Here is a 21220-nt window from a genome sequence, read left to right as displayed (position 1 = left end):
TAAACTGATTGTTGATTCTCAGTCTAATGGTTGTTCGCTCCAAAACGTGTCAGCGTCATTTCATTGTATAAGTCATCACATGCACAATAGTCTGTTCAATTGTCAAAATTAGTCAAGAACATAATACCATGAATACCATATATGTGTGTGTATATATATATATATATATATATATATATATATATATATATATATATATATACCATATAATATTATTGGCCACCAGGCCACGGTGGATGTCCCAGGCCAGCGAGGGGGCAATATAACTATGTGTGCTGCCATATCTGAGAATGGTGTGGCCACTCACATCCCCAGTCTTGGCCCATACAATACACAGAAGCTCCTCATCTTCTTGGACGCCTTCATTTTGATTTGATCCCTGAAAATGAGAGAGGCCTCGTAGGGCCTCACCTACCACTATATGTCATTGTATGGGACAATGTGAATTTCCACCGTGGCCCGCTCATCAGGGCCTTGTTCACTACTCATCCAAGGATGGTCATGGTGTTCCTACCACCTTACTCTCCTTTCCTCAATCCTATTGAGGAGTATTTCTCTGCTTGGAGGTGGAGAGTGTACGCTGCATGTGAGGATATTACAGGAGATCAGTGTAGGGGATGGTTACGACATGCACGCCGTTTCTTCCCTCGTTGCATCGTAAGGGAGAATATACGCTGTGATGTGGACGAGAATCTGTGGCCAGACAGACAGCAGCGTGTGGATGGCCAGGAGGGTGAGAAGGGTGGCCAGAATTTTCATTGTTTTTTGTTTGTGTACTATAATAAAATAAAGTATGTTTTTTAAGAGTTTTCAGCTTCCAGACAGTGTTTCAAAATGTCCCGCCATTTAAGAGATTGATTTAACAGGGTTTCTGCAGGGATCTTCTATTTAAATTTAATGCCTTTTTAATGCCATTTTTTTCATTTTTAATGCCATACACTGATATTATGTATGTATGTATGTGTATATATATATATATATATATAAATTAACTTAATCACACATTTTTTCCGCAATTAAAAACACTTACATTTGTTTAGGTTTATATTAGTTTATATATTTTATAATGTAATCATTTCACAGTTACTCACTGATACTAATACAGCTATTGATATCTGGATAAAAATGATTTCTCCCCCCTAATTTTAAACATTAATTATAGCCATCCAACATTACAGTGTAATTGAAAGCTATCAATTTTTTAACATTAGGCTTCAAAAAAAAAAAAAAAAAATATGACAACTTTTAATTTAAGTAAACTTAACAAACAATCCTCACATAAACCTATAATAAATGTCATATTTACCTTTGGCCTTCCTGTCTAACATACAAAAATTTTATGCAGTTATCAAACAGTCTGCACAGCATAAATTATAGATTAAATATAGACTAATACTTATTGAAGCTACAAGAGTTCTTTAGTCAATAGCAGTGAGTAATTTTCTCTGGTGCTTTTGTTCTGTGATTATCTTCACTGACAGAAAGCTTTATTGGCTGCTGTCCCTTTAAGAGCAGCTGCTGACAGAAACACGGATCTAACAAGCGCCTCATTCTCTCACAACTCTTTGCGTTCATTAAAGACTTTATTTCACTTATTTAAGACTGCTCTTATTTTATGAGGATACTCACAAAACAGACATTTTGGCAAAATTGTGTGTTATTGTTCGTTCAAGCGCGAAAGAGGACCGTTTTCTGTCTGTGCGCACGATCTGGCGCGCGTCTTTCTCTCTCTGTGTGTGTGTGTGTGTGTGTGTGTCACAAAGACAGGACAGGACATTCACAGGGAGCGCGTTTAAAAGCATTTACATGAATAAGAGCGGGATCATATAATGTAACGCTACCCAAGGGATGACAAAAATTAGCGAATGCTGCGTTAAATATTTTAACGCGTTAAACTGGACAAAAATAATCTAAAAAAAACGCAAAGTGAGCTTCAACAGCGGATGTCGAGCTGATGAGGGAAAGTTATTACACATAGTTAATTGCTGTCTGCCTTTTACCGTCGACCTGTGGCTGTCTGACTGCATATGAGATTTTACGCCGTTGATTCCCATTGTAGCTACCCAATTTAAATACCTTTTTACAAACGCTGCAAAATCCTTCTTTATTTTGACCACCAACCATGTTCTAAATTGTTTGTCTTCCTTGCACTTTCCCAGTTTTCTGGTCTAGTTTTATTCCTGTTGTTCCTGCTGTCCAAAATTACTCACGCCACCTCCGCAACTTTGCTCCGGCTGGAGGCAATCACCAAACTGTTTCCGCGTGTTTTTAATCACACTAACGTACATATTTTGCGACAGCAAATACAAATTATTAATCATGAAGACTATATTCAAATAAATTGATAATATAACATTTTCTTCAAAACCATACACATTTTTTAATGCCTGTAGGATTACAATTTAATGTTTTTTTAATGCCATTTAAGGCCTTAATTATCGCAAAATCGATTTAATGACTTTTAATGCTTTTTAATGCCCCGCGGAAACCCGGTTTAATGTTACTGACTATCATAACGAAGATTTTATACACAATTATGGACTTTAATATGAATAACAAGTCTACTAAAGCTTGTTTTAGGTCTTTAAGTTAACAAGTAGAGATGTGGGTTCAACTGATCTTTCTTAAAGGGATAGTTCACCCAAAAATGAAAATTCTGTCAGTAATTACTCACCCTCATGTTGTTCCAACCCCGTAAGACATTTGTTCATCTTCGGAACACAAATTAAGATATTTTTGATTAAATCTGAGAGCTGATCACTCCTCCATAGGCTTCTAAGGGACTGAAACTTGCTGGCCCAGAAAATGTATTAAAGACATTAATATAGTCCAAGTGACTCCAGTGGCTCAATCTTAAGTTTATAAAGCGACGAGAATACTTTTTGTGCGCAAAAACAAACAAAATTTTTTCCCACTTTTCATTTCCTTCTCTCTGGGCCTCGGGTCTTTTCACGTAGTGTTTAAGCGTAGCGCGTCTGTGTTGTACGTCACACGTATCACACATGACCAGCGTCGGCCAATAGTGAGCCTACGTGGTGACGTGCAACACAGACGCGCTACGCGAGTGAAGGGCATGACAATTTTGGACTGGAACGCAGCCCAGGACTACAACTAATATGTGTTCAGCGCTCCTGCTCACGGCTGCTTCTGTCGAATAGGATTATAGCTTTGAACCACTGTGATCACAATCCACGACCATTTCACGAGCGTAGACTGAATTCAAATCTCCCACTTGCCCTTGACACAGATCGACGACAGATCTGCAGCTAACCGTTGTGGGCGGGACTAAGCAACGGAAACGTAATGGCGGATAATTTGAATCTGCGCGCGCGCGGGCACACACACACACACACACACACACATACACATACATACAAACGCACACAAAGCCACGCAATGTGCAGCAACGCAGATTTGGAAAAAGATTCATAAAAGACATAAAATAATATAGGCCTAAATGAAATTTAGGGGCAAATACAAATGATGATCAAAATAGACATCTATTTGCAAGACAAAATTAAAAGACTATAGATAATTAAATAGGCCTGCCTAATGTGTGTACAAATCTTAAAACTCAATTTAACCCCCACATGCTTAATAATCTTTAAGGAAAACATGTTAAGTGACTGCTGATTTCTGCGGTTATACCTTATTTTCTTTGTTTTCTAATTCCACAGAAATAATCTGTAAAATATTACTTAATTTTTAATGTAAAATTACACATAACCCTATAAAATTACAGAGAATTTCCTTTAAAAAACGTAAAATTAATGTAAAACCAAAATAAAAGCAATTACCTGTAAATTTAATAGTGGACCTTTAAATTACAACAAATATCTGTAAAATAACAGGTATTCACTGTATAATGACAAAACGGCAAAATTCTGTCAAAAATACAGACCGTTTCCTGTAAATTTACTGGGGTTTTTTTACAGTGTAGGTTTGTATCATGTAGTGCTTCATGTCAGATCATGTACTTCATGTATCCTAATCATCCCCATATACACTACTGTATATTGACAAAAGTATTGGGACACCCCTCCAAATCATCGAATTCAGGTGTTCAAATCACTTCCATGGCTGAATAAAATCAAGAACCTAGGCATGCAGATGCTTCAACAAACACTCTCAGGAGCTCAGTGAATTCAAGCGCGGTGATAGGTTGCCACCTGTGCAATAAGTCCATTCGTGAAATTTCCTCACTACAAAATATTCCACGGTCAACTGTTAGTGGTATTATAACAAAGTGGAAGCAATTAGGAACAACAGCAACTCAGCCAAAAAGTGGGGTCAGTACATGCTGAGACGCACAGAAGTCGCCAACTTTCTGCAGAGTCAATAGCTACAGACCTCCAAACTTTGTAGAGAGCTTCATGGAGTGGGTTTCCATGGATGAGCAGCTGCTTCCAAGCCTTACATCACCAAGTGCATTGCAAAGCGTGGGATGCAGTGGTGTAAAGCACGCCACCACTGGACTCTGGAGTGACCAATCACGCTTCTCTGACTGGCAATCCAATGGACGAGTCTGGGTTTGCAGAGGGGGGATTAGGGTGTGGGGTTGTTTTTCAGGGGTTGGGCTTTGCCCCTAAGGTCCAGTGAAAGGAACTCCTAATGCTTTAGCATACCAAGACAATTTGGACAATTTTATGCTCCCAACTTTGTGGGAACAGTTTGTAGATGGCCCCTTTCTGTTCTAACATGACTGCGCACCAGTCCTGACCTCAACCTGATAGAACACCTTTGGGATGAATTAGAGCAGAGACTGTGAGCCATCTCACTCAGTCTCCTCTCCACCAATAAGCTGGTGTGTGGTGGGCGATCTGGCACAATATGGCTGCCGTCGCATCATCCAGGTGGATGCTGCACATTGGTGTCACTTTGGTGACTTTAGGTGTTCCTGTGCACCCAGGAACCCTACATCTTCCCTACTTGTAACACATTATTTGCCATTGTGAGGTATTGTCCAAGACATCCTTGAAAAGTACCCCTTATCGCACAACGCAAAAAGAAAAACTTAATTTGAGAACATGCAAAATAAAAAAAACTTCACAAAACCTGCCAAAAGGCTTCTCTACACCTTCATACACACACACATATTTTTTATGTACAGTTCATGTCATTTTAAATAAGATTACTAAACCAAATAATCTTGCTTTCATCTCACACCATGTGCTCCTGTGACCATGTGTCAGAAAAGGATGCCCCGCCTTTAAATGGTGCTTGATAGTGACTCCCAAACCTTATTGGACTGTTCTTTGATACTTTTTCAAACATTCTAATTGGTTGCAATTATTTAAAGAAAAATGTACTAAACATAGGGCTTAAGAAAACTTTCCGTTGCCTGGGGGCAACGCTATGCAGTAGAGGGTTAAATTTAGTTTTTGTAACTAAAATATATATATTTTTCGTTTTATTTTATTACAATTTATAAAAATAATAATTATTGTTGTTGTTGTTATTGCGTATGGTTTGTACATTTTTTGTAACTTAAAAATAAAATAATAATTATAATAACATATTAAATTATTGAGCTATAAATTACCCAGCTCTACTTTATTGTGTATTCGTGTATCACAATAAGCCATGTTTAGTCAAGCACAAATCTCTCACACACACCTCAGTTTGTTGAGTCAGTCCTTGTTAAGCTGCTCTAACAGTGTAACCTGCACAAAGAGCGCTCTGGTAATTCAGGTTCCCACCGAGAGAGAAATGAACACGTGATGCATTCACAAGCTCCTGAAGTATAGGCTAGGCTGCGTTTAAGAACACTACCTGATTTATGTCTCAGCATGATAACTCATTCCCAGAATGCCGCAGTAGGGCGAGGATCCACACCTCCGGCATAATAACAAACTGCTCATACTATTTCTGCGGTGCATATTGAGCAATATTTTTGCACACATGCAATACCAGGTGACCTTTTATATATATAAAAATACCGGAACCCACAATGCAACATGCAAAACCTCATCATTTGATCAAACTGCTATCATTTTGCACAAAATTCACCAGGCATTGAGGTTGATATTCCTTCTAGTTCATTCATCACACTGAATGGAGAGTGCATTGCATTGTGGCATAGGTATTTTGCTGCGATGTGCTCTGATTCCATGCAATAAATTTGGCAATGTACATACATTACAGAAACAGTAAGAGTAGTATGGTAGTATGCAATTCCAGATAGCTTATTGTTGCATAATGCACACTAAGAAAAATAGTATGCACTAGAGTGTAAACAGCACAGTATTCACTAATTAGTGCTCCTTTGTGTGTTTAAGCACCGGCAGCATCTCAAACCGCTGAACAACAGACACAACATGTCATCATGCACAGAATAATGTAAATATAATTAGTTTATCTTTTCGACCCACACATTTCTACATAAATTAATGCAAATGAAAATGAATTTAAACTGTGGTAACCCAGCATAACGAGTTCAACTGCTTTGCAACATCATGGAAAAACATGACAGCTTGTTGATTTCTGCTCTGTCACTGAGTGAGTCAGCCGTTTTAGGCTACATCAGAAAAAACATTCGTTATTATTTATATGTAAGCAGAAACTAGCATGATGCTGCATAATATGATCTGTAATGTTTTAGCACCAACATCCAATGACTTCTGTTGGAAATGTATTTTGTTGCATAATAAGTGCTACTGTTTGACGTGCTTTAATATATATATATATATATATATATATATATATATATATATATATATATATATATATATATATATATATATATATATATACGATCAACAGTCACGATGCTTTTGAGAAACACAGCCGAGGCTCGAAGCTTTATTAATATTCATATGTGTTGTTAGTTTATTCAACTGTTGAGTTGCGCCGATGTCAGCCAATAAGCGCTCTGGAGCTGCTGTGCGAACGTAAGGTTTTAATTAATATTCATGAGTAGGAAGACTAGGTTACGCCCCTCCCTCAGGTACATAAACACCTGTCAGCCGTCAGCTGAGGATCAGTTCAGATTCACCCGACGAGCGGATGGAGTCCGGGCAGCTTTCAGGTAATTTATCCGTGTACAGATCCATGTCAAGTCAAATGAACGACAAAATGAAAGCAAAGGAAAGAGATCCTGTAGTAGGGAATAGAGTAGCCTAATGCTTCTCTTTATATGTTTGTAGACAAACATGAACGTTTTTTATTTTTTTATTTAGATTGATAGTAAAATGATTCTGTTTGAATTTATTCAACTTAACAATTGATCTACGTTATTCTTAACATTAATTTAAAATTAACTTTAGATAAAAGTTAGTAGAAAAATGGAAAAGTTAGAATTTTCTGCCAAGACTGTTAAGTTTGCAAACCTTTAACCCAAAAACAAACAAAGCAATGCAATACGTAATCAAAATAAACACCTGTAAAAATCAATAGGCCTAAGAAAAAGTCTTGATATTAACGCAGTACATTTGTTTTGTTTTTTAGATTTTTTTGAGTGCAAAATACTAGTGTTATATACCAATAATTTTTGAAAATGATATTTTATTTTTATGTTATGCTATGTCCTCTGTAGTGGACAGGACTCAGTTGTTTAAAAAATAAAATGACATGAAATTATATGCATAGGCAAAAACAATGGGATTTTTTTTTCAATCACCAATAAATTTTACCAAAGAGAAGTTGTTTTGAAGTGAAACCTCCAAACATTTGGTATCTCTGAAAAGCCCTGAATGCGCTCTTTACAGGACGCCCAGATTGTGACATGTGACATGGATGGTGTCAGAGAAATTCACTAAAATATAATGTCACTACAGTGAACAAAGGTCTATACCTGGGTCCCAGGAGTAGGTTATATAGTCGAAGGAATCAAATATACTTTATAATCAAACAGTGTAATTTTAATGACCTCATCTGTCGACATCATCTGCCGGTGAATTGCAGAGCTGTAAACATATCCACATCACTATGCTCAGATGCTTTCTGAACTGCTGTTTTCTGCCATTTTTTGTGTGTTTATTGTGTTAATGTAAATGTAAAAATGTAAATCGACGCACTCAGCGTTAATATATATCGCTGCAAAAGTAAAAAAAAATTCAAAACTTCTTTTGACTTATAAGAAAAGAAGGAAAAAGATCTTGGGTGTCTTGAATCACGTTCAGTCTCGTGTGTGTAGTGTGTGATGTGTGCGAGTGCGAGTGCGAGCACATATTTATAGTTAACTTTACGGCCACCGGTGGCGCTAACAACAAGGGTTTCTGAACTCTACACACCAACCTGATGCTCAATCCAGATTTACAAGGATTTATAATGTGCTGACTGAATATTATTCAAACACATGTTCTTTTAGCTTTTTGCTTGTTAATTTTAATTGCATTATTGTTTAAAAGTTGATTTGAACATTGCACAAAATATCATGAATGATAATAATTAATCACATTAATATCAATCTCCTTTAAACTGCATGTGTGCAGCCGCTGACTCTAAGTGGAGGAATGAACTGGATGAAGGGGCCGAGGATTGGAAAGTTACAGGTGTGAAGGATGGAAAGGTAGGAAAAGCAAATTTAAATTGTGCTAAATTAATTTATAAATATCCCTTTCCTCTTCCTGTAAAAGGTTATTATTAATGCACAATTCTCCCTTGTGTATTATCCTCTCCAGAACCACCCCTGGTCATGTGACAGCTCTAAGTCTTCCTCCGACAGTGAGGATGATGATAAAGACAAAAAGAAGAAGAAGAAGAAGCTGAAGAAGAAAAGAAGCAAGGTACTTTGATTGCAAAACAAGAAAAGCACAGTGAACCCAGTATGATCCACTCTCCTGCCTAACGAGAGCTTAACGAACACATGAATTACTGTAAAAAACATTGTTGGTTTAACTTAAAAAAGTAAGTTACCTGGTTGCCTTAAAATATTGAGTTCATTGAAATGAACAATTTTAGTTAATGCAATGAAGCAGATTGGTTCAATCAATAGAAACTCAAGATATTATGTAATCTGAACCACATTAATGATCTAAATTGATTTGACAAAATTTTTTTTACAGTGATACTGGTTTTATTTTAATATCAGACGACGACAAATTGCTTTTGTTCCTCACTTTGGATAAAAGCGTCTGTTAAATGCAAACGTGTACATGACATTTGACACGTTTTTTTAGGGAAAAAACTGCAACACAAACGCCCACACAAAAATATGACGAGTATTAATGACAAGTTTGTGCATGTTTGTATCCGTGTTGTGCAATAAATATCACTCCCTCACACAGAAGTGCAGCTCATCTTCCTCCTCGTCATCTTCCTCCTCGTCATCTTCCTCCTCGTCATCTTCTTCTTCATCCTCCTCATCCTCGGATAGTGACAGTAGTGAGGTGAGCAGGTTAATATGCTTGATTGGTTGCATATTTAATGATCCGCCACCCAATCTAGTGCACTTACGACAAACATACACGGCTTTGCTGTCCTGTGGTTTACTATAGTAAGAGCAAATTAGGGCTTAAAGTGTTTGGGCAATCTGTGTTTCTCACACGCACTGAGGAGATGAAAGTGTGTTTTAGTGTAGAGATTTCTGCTCTCCTAGAATGCTCCTGTTCTCTATAATGCTGCCAATCAGACGACAGAGTTTTAGCATTCACACACACGACATCACCTGCGGTTATTATGGGGAACTTCAGCTGTTTCTAACAAGAAGCTTCAAAGCAAAAACAGGAACAGTGTGTTTAACCAGTTTCTACTCTCATTTGCATTCTTTTGAGGATTATTTAAAAACAAAATGGTTCAATAAAAAAATAATAAATATAGTATTTTTTCTCTTTGTTGTTTTTTTTCTTTATGTTGTTCCAAACCCATATGACTTATGTTCATTTTTAGCAGAATATTTGTGCTGCTCTTTTCCATGCAGTGAAAGTGGATACGCTTCGGCTGAACATCTTACCTGTGTGTTCACACACACACACACACACACACACACACACACACACACACACACACACACACACACACACATCTTACCTGTGTGTTCAGCTGAAGAAAGAAAGTCACACAGGTTTCAAATGATGACATATTTCCACTCCGGGTGAACTTTACAGGCCGTGTTTATTTCCCAGTGTTTCCCTGTAAAGGAAGGGAAGTTGAGTGAGTCACGGTGTGTGTGATAAACCACAGTCACGCTCGCTTGTGTAAAACAGGATTTGTTGAGTGTGTCTCATGGCTGCTGTCCTAATTATGAAATATATGTGTGTTTACCACAAAACAACAACATTTACATCTTTTTCATGAATTATCTGGGTCATGCTCCCAAATTTACTCACTCACACACTCTCCTCAACAGGATGAAAAGAAGAAAAGGAAGAAAATGAAAATCAGTGAGACAGAAGAGCCGGGGATTCTAGAAGAAGCAGGTGAGATGCATCAGAGGACAGGTGTTTCATTGTGTGTGTGTGTGTGTGTGTGTGTGTGTGAGAGAGAGAGAGAGAGAGAGAGAGAGTGAGTCTGTGTGAGTGTGAGTGTGAGTGTGTGTGTGTGTGTGTGTGTGTGTGTGTGTGACAGAAAGAGAGAGAGAGAGAGAGAGAGAAAGAGAGAGAAAGAGAGAGAGTGTGGGTGTGTGTGTGTGAGAGAGAGAGAGAGAGAGAGAGAGAGAGAGTGTGTGTGTGTGTGTGTGTGTGTGTGTGTGTGTGTGTGTGTGTGTGTGTGTGTGTGTGTGTGTGTGTGTGTGTCTGATGTCCCTCCGGTGGTAATTTTACTCTATGAAACACTTGTGAGTTTGAAACCTGATATAGAGATTCATTGCATCACTTCTGGTTCATTGTACAGACAGACACAGCTAGCAGGTCACCTGAAAATTCAATACATAGACCTATAGAAAATAATCATGTTTTGTACAGCAGGGACTGCAAAACTTTGTCAGCCGAAGCCTTTTGGCATAACATATTCACTTTAACCCTTTCACTTCTACTTTTGCAACACATTTGCATGTACACGGATCTCTGGTCACATGACATGCAGGTAAACAGAAGCTCACAAACCTCAAGGCCCAGTTTGGGAAAGATTGACAGTGTGCTCCCTGAGTCAGTAGTGTGTGTAGAGCAGGACACTGACACTCTATTCTGAACACAGCCGAAGTGTGTAAAACAACACAGTCCTGCCGTCTCCGTCAGTCTGTGACGTTTGTTTCTCTATCAGGTCTGGAGACACACACTCTCACAGGAGACCAGACGAAGAAGAAGACCGACACAGTAAATCAATTTGTCTCTACTGCGGTGTTATTGTTGTTTTATACATATTTTGAATTATTTTTAGTTTTCCTGTTAATTTTAGTTAAATTTTTTGTCTTTTCATTGTGTGCTTTTGTCATATTAATCTTTTTTTTTATTTCTTTTTTTTATTTCCAGTAAAATAATCAATTGCTTCAACTTTAGTTTATTGTCAAGGCAACATTTCTAATTTTCGTTTAGGTTAAGTTGTTTGACTAATATTTTTATTTAATTTTATTTCAGCTAAAATGTTAAATGTTAACAGAATTTTTTTTTTTAAGTTTTAGTTAACGATAATAACCCTGCTCTATTGTTTGGCAACTTTTTCTTTTTTTAATGGATTTACTTTTTAATTTTACGGATAATATCTCACATTTTGTTGATTGCCTCGTTTCTTAGTGTGTGATTAATTTTACTTAATTTTCCCAGGATTCAATAGACAGTGAGAATGAAAAAAAGAAAAAGAAGAAGAAGAAGAATGGCAAGAAGAAGAAGAAGAAGAAGAAGAAGAAGAAGAAGAAGAAGAAGCAGAAGAAGATGAAGAAAAAGGTATAAAGTTCAGGGGGATTTTTATTTATTTTAACAGCATCTGAATCTGAATCTGAAATCTCTGTTTCTCAGGATTCCAGCTCATCTTCCTCATCAGACAGTGAGGATGATCACAAGAAGAAGAAGAAAAAGAAGACCAAAAAGAAGATGAAGGTACAGCAAGAAGCATTTTTGTGTTTTTAGTGTGTTGTATATGTGTCCTGAATCGTCGTTATCCAGCATACTAACTTCACCCTGTGCTGCAAGATGCATTTAGCTTTACATTCACAGTTTTACAGCTTGAATAAAGTTTAAACATATAAGGAAAATGTATATAATAATTTTGTGCCATTTTTTCATACACTAGCCCGAGTGCGAAAAGCATAACCTTTTCCTGTCGTGATTACATTCACTGATTCATTGATTGCCTTCATAGGTTAAATATATATGAAATAAAGGCCAGCTAGAAAGAAGTGGAAGTGGGCGGAGCTTATGAGCTCTTTTGGCATGTGTTGCTTGTTTCGAGTCTCTGATTGGTGGAATTTTCTGTATAGCATCATGGGAAATGTAGTTTTTCACTAGGAATTTCACTGCTAAACATGATCATTTAAAAAAATACGTTAAATGATCCGGGCTGATGGCTTCAATAGAAGTATATACCATTGATTAACAACCTCGTAGCTCACAGTTGGTCTGTCTGTAAAAGTTTATAAGGTAATGTTCTAAATCAATTTCCCTATGGAGAAAATTAATGTAGTTTTTACTCTCAGAGCCCAACGGTTGACGTCGTCCGGTGTGTGACCCACTTCAGTTTAATGCAAGTTAAACATCCTCTTCTTTCTGTGTCGCCGTCTGTCAGAAATCAAGCAGTTCTTCCTCTGACAGCTCCAGTGAAGATGAAGAGAAGACGATGAAAAAGAAGAAGAAAGACAAAAAGAAGAAAAAGAAGAAGAAGAAGGTACAATGAAGGAAGAAGTGGTGATCAAAATGTGATGATTTGCAGAACTTTATATTTAAATGCAGACAGAAAGGTCAACGTGAAATGATCCAAAGCATTAATTTAGGAAATCAAATGGGACCAATTTGAATTTCATGTTTAAGATGTGTTCATCTCTCAGTGTGTCGAAAATACTCTTATAAAACATGAGAATGACTAAGAAAAGATTAAGGCTCAAAGAAATGAGTCATGAGTCACAGTATAGTCATTATACATGAATCAAAGTGTGATATTGTCCGACACTAACGACTGCAGCTTTAATTGCCGTACAGTGGATCTGTCAATGATAGACACAATATGTCTGACTCACTTCTCTCTATGACTCAGCTTTAAAAATAGCTTAAGTTCAAAGTGTTAAAATCCAATCGAGCTCATTATAAGATGATGCCGTTTGCACAGGACTCTGAGGGAGAGAAGGACAAGAAGTGAGAACATTAGTCAGGAGAATTCAGTCTCCATTTAATCTCAAGTCGTGTGGGTTTATTCTCTGTCTGTCGCAGGTGCTTGAGCTGGAACCGGAAGACGACTGTGTGACTGTCGCTTCATCTTCATCTGGTGAACTGCTTTATTTATTTATCTAGATTTTAGAGTAGTTTAACCCTGTTCAGACATTTGAGCTCTGTTGGTATCCATCTTTCCAATGTGTTCCAATGAAAATTGGAGGAGAAAGAGGGATTCAAAAACTTTTTTTCCCACAGTCATGTATTCATAGTGGTAAAATATTATTAAACGGGTGGTTCAGGATTTTCGACATTGGACCTCATTTTCAAGTGAGCCTGGTTGTTATTCATCAGTGAAGACAGTTTTCAAAAAAATTCATCCAGTCCTTACTTTTGGATAGTTCGCCTATGCTAAGCTAGCGCGAGTCAACGGTGCACGTTAGCCTGCCATTAAAAACAGTTTTACCCACTCCACAGTACACCAAAAGCAAATAAATTATAACGCCAGACTATCGATGTAAATGTATATTGAGAGAATAATGTTAGAAATCAAAGTACTCTTGTATCTCAATTATCTGCGGCAGGTAAATACACTTGCGTGATTGTTATGTGGACCAGCTCTCTCGGTTTCCTAGGTAACCAAATATAACTCCGCCGCTGCTGTAGACTGCTTATAAATACAGGGAACAAATTATAATTAATGCAATGTGATGAAAGGGTAGTTTGATTTCTAACATTATTCTCTCAACAGACATTTACATCGATAGTCTGGCGATACTTTTCGCGTGCGCACAAGAAAGTTTCGCGTGCTCACGCCTTACAATTTCCGGTTTGGTTATAGTGTCATTACTACAAATGTGGGAAAAGGGATGAGATGAGAGTGTGCTTGGAGCATGCCTCCAGAGATTTGTCTTATTATAGGGAGTTTGCATTTGAGATTGTTTGTGGACTGTGCTTTACTGTAAGAAAAAAAAGCATGAATATTACATAAATGAATATCATGTCCCACATCATGAATTGCATAATCAGAGAGTAGCCTATTTCTTTTCGTTTTGATTGTTTCGTTTAAAGACATTTCAAGCTATCTTCAGATGTATTTCTCATGTATGTGAGGTATACACTGAGTTTTGGTTCATTTATGATGAGATGCGCTCCAGTTCACGAGCAATGCAAGTGACCGCGGCGCGCCTCCATGATTATATTGTCTGCTATATATTTGCTTCTCATTTATTAAATACAGGCAATTGGTTGAAGAAAAATTGATTAAAATTAAGATACAATTTATACAAAACGAAAAACTTAATGAAGTTGTCAAAATCCATTTGCGATTCATTCCATTCTGAATAAACAAACAATGCAGTTTATATGGTTCGTCTTTGTTGCATTATTCATTAAGATAATAGGCCTAATTAATAAATGCACGCACAATTATCCGTGAAATTGATAAATGTTGCAGATGTATTACTATGCACAAACAAATGCCTTTCAACTTATGTGTGTAAAATTCAGAATTAAATGAATGTGCAGCAATTTGTACAAATAGAGAGTCTGTAGGCCTACTATAGGCCTATGTGTTGTAGCCATTAAATAAGCGCATTTAGTTTCATATTTGTTAAAATATTATAATGTATAATTTTTCCATCTATGTTGATTATGAAAAGTGAACAGCACGAGTAAGATAGGATGCACAATATAAGAGACATGGAGTGGGTCGGACATGATTTTGACCACTTCATTAAGTTTTGTAGAAAGACTTTGTTTAAAGTGAATTTCGTTTTGTATAAAATGTATCTTAATTTTAATATTTTTTTCATCAACCAATTGCCTGTATTTAATAAATGAGAAGCAAATATATAGCAGACAATATAATCATGGAGGCGCGCCGCGGTCACTTGCATTGCTCGTGAACTGGAGCGCATCTCATAAATTAACCGAAACTCTGTGTATACCTCACATACATGAGAAATACATCTGAAGATAGCTTGAAATGTCTTTAAACGAAACAATCAAAATGAAAAGAAATAGGCTACTCTCTGATTATGCAATTCATGATGTGGGACATGATATTCATTTATGTAATATTCATGCTTTTTTTTCTTACAGTAAAGCACAGTCCACAAACAATCTCAAATGCAAACTCCCTATAATAAGACAAATCTCTGGAGGCATGCTCCAAGCACACTCTCATCTCATCCCTTTTCCCACATTTGTAGTAATGACACTATAACCAAACCGGAAATTGTAAGGCATGAGCACGCGAAAAGTTTCTCGTGCGCACACGATAGTTTCTATCAACAAAATCGCAATGTACACTGAAAAAAATGATAGTTGAATTTACTAAAAAATTTTATCGTAAGTGGTTGCACACAATTGATTTTAGCTACATTTAAACAAATGCATTAAGTTGAACTTAATAAATTTTAGTTCAACTCAATGCATTTGTTTAAATGTAGCTAAAATCAATTGTGTGCAACCACTTACGATAAAGAAATTTAGTAAATTCAACTATCATTTTTTTCAGTGTATAGCAACATCGAATCGCAATACTTAAAAATCACAATACATATCGTATCGACACCCAAGTACCGTGATAGTATTGAATCTGGAGATAGTTGTATTGTCTCAGCCCTAAATATAACCCTGCGAGTGAGGATTGTTTCAAAGCTTCCATGGTGGTCACATGACTCATGCGAAAGCAACTTCCTGTCCTCTGCAGCACTTCCTGCTGAGTCTGCTGGCTTGACCTCTGCCCGGGACGATGTCCGTATGTCTGATGATGAGGGAGCGGATGACAAACAGAAAGACAAAGAAGTAAAGAAAAAGAAGGTTTGTGTTGCTGTCATGAAATCAGATGCACGTCTGACCCTTCGATATGAAATATTAATGAAGGAATGGTTTATTTCATTGGTGTTTTCTCAGTCACAGCCAGTGTAAAAATTGCACTTACATATTAGCTTAATTAATCAGAACTTTGCTAATCATCATTTTTATGCTCTAAACTCATTACATCTGACATCTCTGTCTCTCAGAAGGAATGTAGTTTGGACAGTGATGATGATGAGAAGAAGAAGAAGAAAAAGGAAAAACGCAAGAAAAAGAAGGATAAAGTAAGATTTAAGCGTGCTAACTTCATCTAAGCTACTAAATCACATTTTATTGATGGGCTGGTTCATAAGTTACACATGCAAAATTAACAAATTCAGACAGTAAAGGCTGACTGATGTAAAATAGTTGATGATCAGTTAAATTCTGCTATATTCTGAACTGAAAACATCATACAGTTAAATGATATATTACTGAATAGGTATTATCGTTGATTTTGTGGTTGATTATTGGTTTATTATTTTTGAGAAGTTGACATAAATTGCTGTTTGTAACCCATGTTTTTATCTGATGTATTTGAGTGGAACAGGAAATTTAATGTTTAAAAGAATGGGACTTTATCCAGTGTGAATTGGTTCGATTGTGAAAAAACAGAAAGACAAGAATAGAGTTATAGTTATTAAATTCTGGTGACTCTGAGGGTATTATTGCTTTAATAAACCATGTTGGCATGCTGTTTTTCCCAACAGGATTCCAGCTCCTCTTCGTCATCCGATAGCGATGATGACATGAAGAAGAAGAAGAAGAAGAAGAAGAAGAAGAAGAAGAAGAAGAAGAAGAAGAAGGTAAGGACAGAAACTTGCCAGTGTTTATTGGATTCATTCTTGTTTCTGAGGTCTAAATCGATCTGCCACAGTTAAGATGTCATTTGCTTAGAAAATGAATGTAAATGCAGATTAATCTCTCAATCCTCAGGTTTCATCATCTTCATCATCAGACAGCTCCTCATCATCCTCTGACAGTGAGGATGACAAAAAGAAGAAGAAGAAGAAGAAGAAAAAGAAGAAGAAGAAGAAGAAGAAGAAGAAGAAAGTGAAGGTCAGATTCATTTAAAATATGTAGTTTACTGTAATTTCACACATGCATGTGAAAAGAAAGTTAACATTAGTAAATGCATCAGCTAACAATGAGCACATGACATGCAGACAAATATATACAGTATATATATATCGTGGCCACAAATTAAACATTCGTTCACTTGTTTTAGTAACTCTTGGCCATGATTTAATATTTTTTTCCCCATTTTAAGTAAATCATGCACACAATATAATAATTCCTTCCCTCTTTTTCATTTACATAAAAAAGGAAATTAATTATTATATTGTGGCCATGATTTAGTAAAACGAGGTATTGATATACTGTTCATATTTTTCCCGCATTTCATGTGCGGGGCTTCATAGATAGTAAAAGTATTATTTAGTCAATATCAGTTTATTTAATTTTTTGGGTTTTCCTCAAATACTTTCTACTGTTTCATCGAAGTAAAATACAAGCCTTTTCTTTTATTGTTTAAGGATTCATCTTCATCATCGAGTAGCTCATCATCATCATCATCATCTGACAGTGAGGATGACAAGAAGAAGAAGAAGAAGAAGAAGAAGAAGAAAAAGAGGAGGAAGAAGAAAAAAGTGAAGGTCAGCATGTGAAAAGAAAGTAAAAGTACAGTTTAGTACATTTCTGTTTATTTATTTAGTTTTTTTGGTTTTCCTCAAATGTTTTCTAAAATTCACAGTAGGATTTTAAAATAAAATACAAGCCTTTTCTTTTCATGTTTAAGGATTCATCTTCGTCATCGAGTAGCTCTTCATCATCATCTGACAGTGAGGATGACAAGAAGAAGAAGAAGAAGAAGAAGAAGAAGAGGAAACAAGTGAAGGTCAGATTAATTTCTGTAGATTTACTGCACAGATGCATGTGAAAAACACTCACTGCTCTTTTCTCGCTTCATAAAGAAATCATTTTCATCAAGTAGCTCCTCGTCATCTTCCGATAGTGATGATGAGAAGAAGAAGAAGAAGAAGAAAAGAAAACATAAGAAAAGGAAGAATAAGGTATGTGAACAGTTTTTTTCCATTTGAGACATCATTTAACCCTGTGATAACTAACGCCGGGTTAACCTGAATAAGACTGTGAATAAGTTGCTCTCAATATTCAGAAATTATTAGCAAACATGAACTAAAAGGACCTTGTTGTAACCAATAATGTTGGTCTTAAAACGGGATTATTTTCTTGAAATCTGCCATGGCTTCTCACACTAATGCATGAGTTTGTTCATTAATGTGAGATGGTTGTATATTTTAACTGAACCTCTCTCATTATTCCTCTGTAGAAGAAAGCCAAAGCGGATGATAAGGATGGAGAGAACACCTCGCAGAAGACAGAAGGAGAATCCTGGGGTTTGGAGTCTCTCAACTTGACAGATAACGGTCATGGGTCTCAGATTTCTCCGTCTCTGGACGCCTCCAGCTTGAGCGAAGCCTCACAGAAGAACAGCAGCGCCACCTACAGGCCTCTGACCCCCATGGAGATCCTGATGGGACGTCCTCAGAGAAACACACAGGAGAACAGCAACAAACCATGAGGGCCCTACAAACACTTAGCGAAAATTACAAGATATTATTGGACTTTTTCCAGCAATTGTGTATTTTTGTAGGCCAAACCCATATGTTAAAATATACTAACAAATGTGCAAAATTGATGTTAGAAGCATGCTAAAAAAAATTGCATTTTGTTAATTCATTATAGAAACATGCTAGTAACAAGTTAAAACATTGTGCAATTTGCTAATTCATTCTACCAACACACTAGCAATGTGATAATTTGTGATAAAAAACAGGCTAACAACGTTAAATCACATTAGAAACATGCTAGCAACATGTTATATCATGCTAGCAATGTTAAAACGTTACCAACATGATAATTGATCCCAGAAACATGCTAAAACATAGTAGCAATGTGTTAAATCAAGTTTGAAACATGCTAGCAACATGCTATATCATGTTAACAATGTTCTAATTCACACTAGAAAACATTTTAATTCATGATAGAAACATGCTAGCAACATGGTATATCATGTTAGCAATGTGATAATTCGTGTAGAAACATGCTAGCAATATGTCAAATCATGTTACAAACATGTCAAAAGATAGCTTTGTTAATTTATACTAGAAAGCTGTTCGCAATCATCCAAGAAACCTGTTACCAGAGTGCTAAAAGTATGTTTGCAGTGTGTTAAAAGGGCACCCTATCTATCTGTTTATTTTCTGTTAGACTTTATTGCTTTCAAATCCTTAACTTTAAGCTTTAAACTTCAAACTAAATGAAAATGAAAACCTTCAAATGTCAATCTCTTAAAACTTCTTCAAATTTTCTGGTCATCAAAGTTTGCCTTGACAAACTTTTATCTCTTTGTCTGTTTTATCTTTTATAATTTGATGAAGTGATGAATATTCACCAAAATTATTTTACTGTCATAAATATGCATGTTTTCCAGCTTGCACTTTTTGTCATGGTGTTTGGAAGACGTTAAGAAATTAAAATATAATCAGTTAAAAGTTTTGAAAATCCATGTGTTTGATAGAGGTTGCAATTATCAGTCATTAATGTTACTGTTATTGTGAGATTTCTAAATGCAGCACACTTGAAATAAACACATCTGATACTTTAACCCAACAGCTGTATCTTGCTTGCTGAAAATATAATTTAAATCTAGAGAAAACATGCCAACATTAATTCTGTATTAAGAGTTATGGACCGTTTTGATTATGAATGATACTAATAAAATCTTAAATCTTAAAAACTTCATCTGAAAGTTTTGTGTCATTCTGTGATAATAAAAAGTACCTGAGAATGTTTGTGTCAAGTCACCTTCATTTATAGCACTTTTAACAATATAGATTGTTTTAAAGCAGCTTTACAGTGATAATAGTAAATTAAAGTGACAGAGATTGTTTTGGCTTTACAGCAGCTCTAGAATAAAGTTATTGTTCAGCTAAAGTTAGTATTGATTGATTCACTTCTGTTGCAAAGATCATTTGTTATTAACTTACACGACACCGTTCTAACAGAAAACGCTTGACCTGCTCCGGCCGCTCATTTGAAAAAAAAAAAAAGGTTATCTCTGCGCAAACGCAAACCTGTGAAAACGCTGACGGCGTGCACATGCGTATTACGCATTTAGTCTATAGCCTAGGTATGCGCATTTGAATATATATGTGCTCAGGCGTGTTGTCTTTCTTTACAAATTGACCTCAACAAATTACTTGTCTGGCCTTAAAAAATAATACTACAGAATTATTTATCGCTCCTGCGTAGCCATGAGAACAGAAGATACTATGTTTGTAAACATAACTCCATCTCTGCACTTTTGATCGTAAGAACGACAATGTGTTTCTCTACACTGCACAAAACTCTGCATTTGAACAGTCAATACTAATACTTTAACAAATAATAAAACATACTTGCAGGCTCTGATTCAGAAGCGCCAGATTGCCCTAGCAAAGTTGGAGCAGCCGTTATTGTACTTTCTCAGGTTCAGGAAACTGTCCTTCGTAAAATACGCTTCACACACATGAACATTTGGGTTGTACTGTTCTGGAACAGTGTTGTAAATAAATCTTAACCACTGATCCGTAATTGCGTCCACTTTCGGAAGGCCAAATAAAGTGCTGATTTTTGCTTTCGCACAGAAACACACAGCATCTCCACAACAATACTGACAACTGAAGCCATGCCTTCTTTCTCTGCGTGCGCATTTGGGCAGAATTATGCAAATATTTCCACAGAGTGACGTAGGTCGGTGAGAATTCGTTCAAAGTCAAGTCACATTTATTTATATAGCGCTTTTTACAATACAGAGTGTTTCAAAGCAGCTTTACAGAGATAACAGGAAAATAATGCAACAAAGTTTGTTTCCAGAAGAAAATAGCGTCACAGTCCAGCTTAAGTAAGCTCAGTGATGTTTCATTTATTATTTTATTTTTTAAATGAAGTGTTTTAGCTTGGTTTGGATCTGCTTTCTCTTTTATGCCTGATACAGACTGTGAGATTCTGTAAGATCAGTACAAATCACACTGTACGACATGGATCTAATAAACTTAGGTACGACATGTATGTAGACTTTAAGATGATCACACCTATTCAATCCTTAGCACAGAAGAATA

General features: G+C 36.3%; 1 protein-coding gene across 5 annotated transcripts; it reads left to right on the top strand.

Moving 5' to 3' along the window:
• Nucleotides 1-6924: 6924 nt before the first annotated feature.
• Nucleotides 6925-19862, top strand: LOC311091380 (uncharacterized protein). 5 transcript variants are annotated; one of them, XM_084127323.1, is made up of 18 exons: nucleotides 6925-7027; nucleotides 8433-8509; nucleotides 8622-8726; nucleotides 9228-9329; nucleotides 10289-10358; nucleotides 11140-11192; nucleotides 11640-11759; nucleotides 11832-11912; nucleotides 12598-12696; nucleotides 13236-13290; nucleotides 15892-16001; nucleotides 16208-16282; nucleotides 16748-16843; nucleotides 16974-17096; nucleotides 17573-17692; nucleotides 17836-17934; nucleotides 18011-18109; nucleotides 18388-19862. In XM_084127323.1, the coding sequence occupies exons 1-18, from the start codon at nucleotides 7006-7008 to the stop codon at nucleotides 18637-18639; spliced, it is 1758 nt and encodes a 585-aa protein (XP_083983449.1). In that variant the 5' UTR covers nucleotides 6925-7005; the 3' UTR covers nucleotides 18640-19862. The 5 variants fall into 5 exon arrangements, with proteins under 5 accessions (XP_083983449.1, XP_083983451.1, XP_083983450.1 ...); XM_084127325.1 differs by having other exon boundaries at nucleotides 16205-16282; nucleotides 16748-16834; XM_084127324.1 differs by having other exon boundaries at nucleotides 16205-16282; nucleotides 16748-16837.
• The last annotated feature ends 1358 nt before the right edge of the window (nucleotides 19863-21220 follow it).

The sequence above is a fragment of the Abramis brama genome, assembly GCF_963993115.1.
Source record: "Abramis brama genome assembly, chromosome: 10".
Lineage (NCBI taxonomy): Eukaryota > Metazoa > Chordata > Actinopteri > Cypriniformes > Leuciscidae > Abramis > Abramis brama.
The sequence above is the reverse complement of the archived record's forward strand: the minus strand, read 5'-3'. Positions and strand labels throughout refer to the sequence as shown.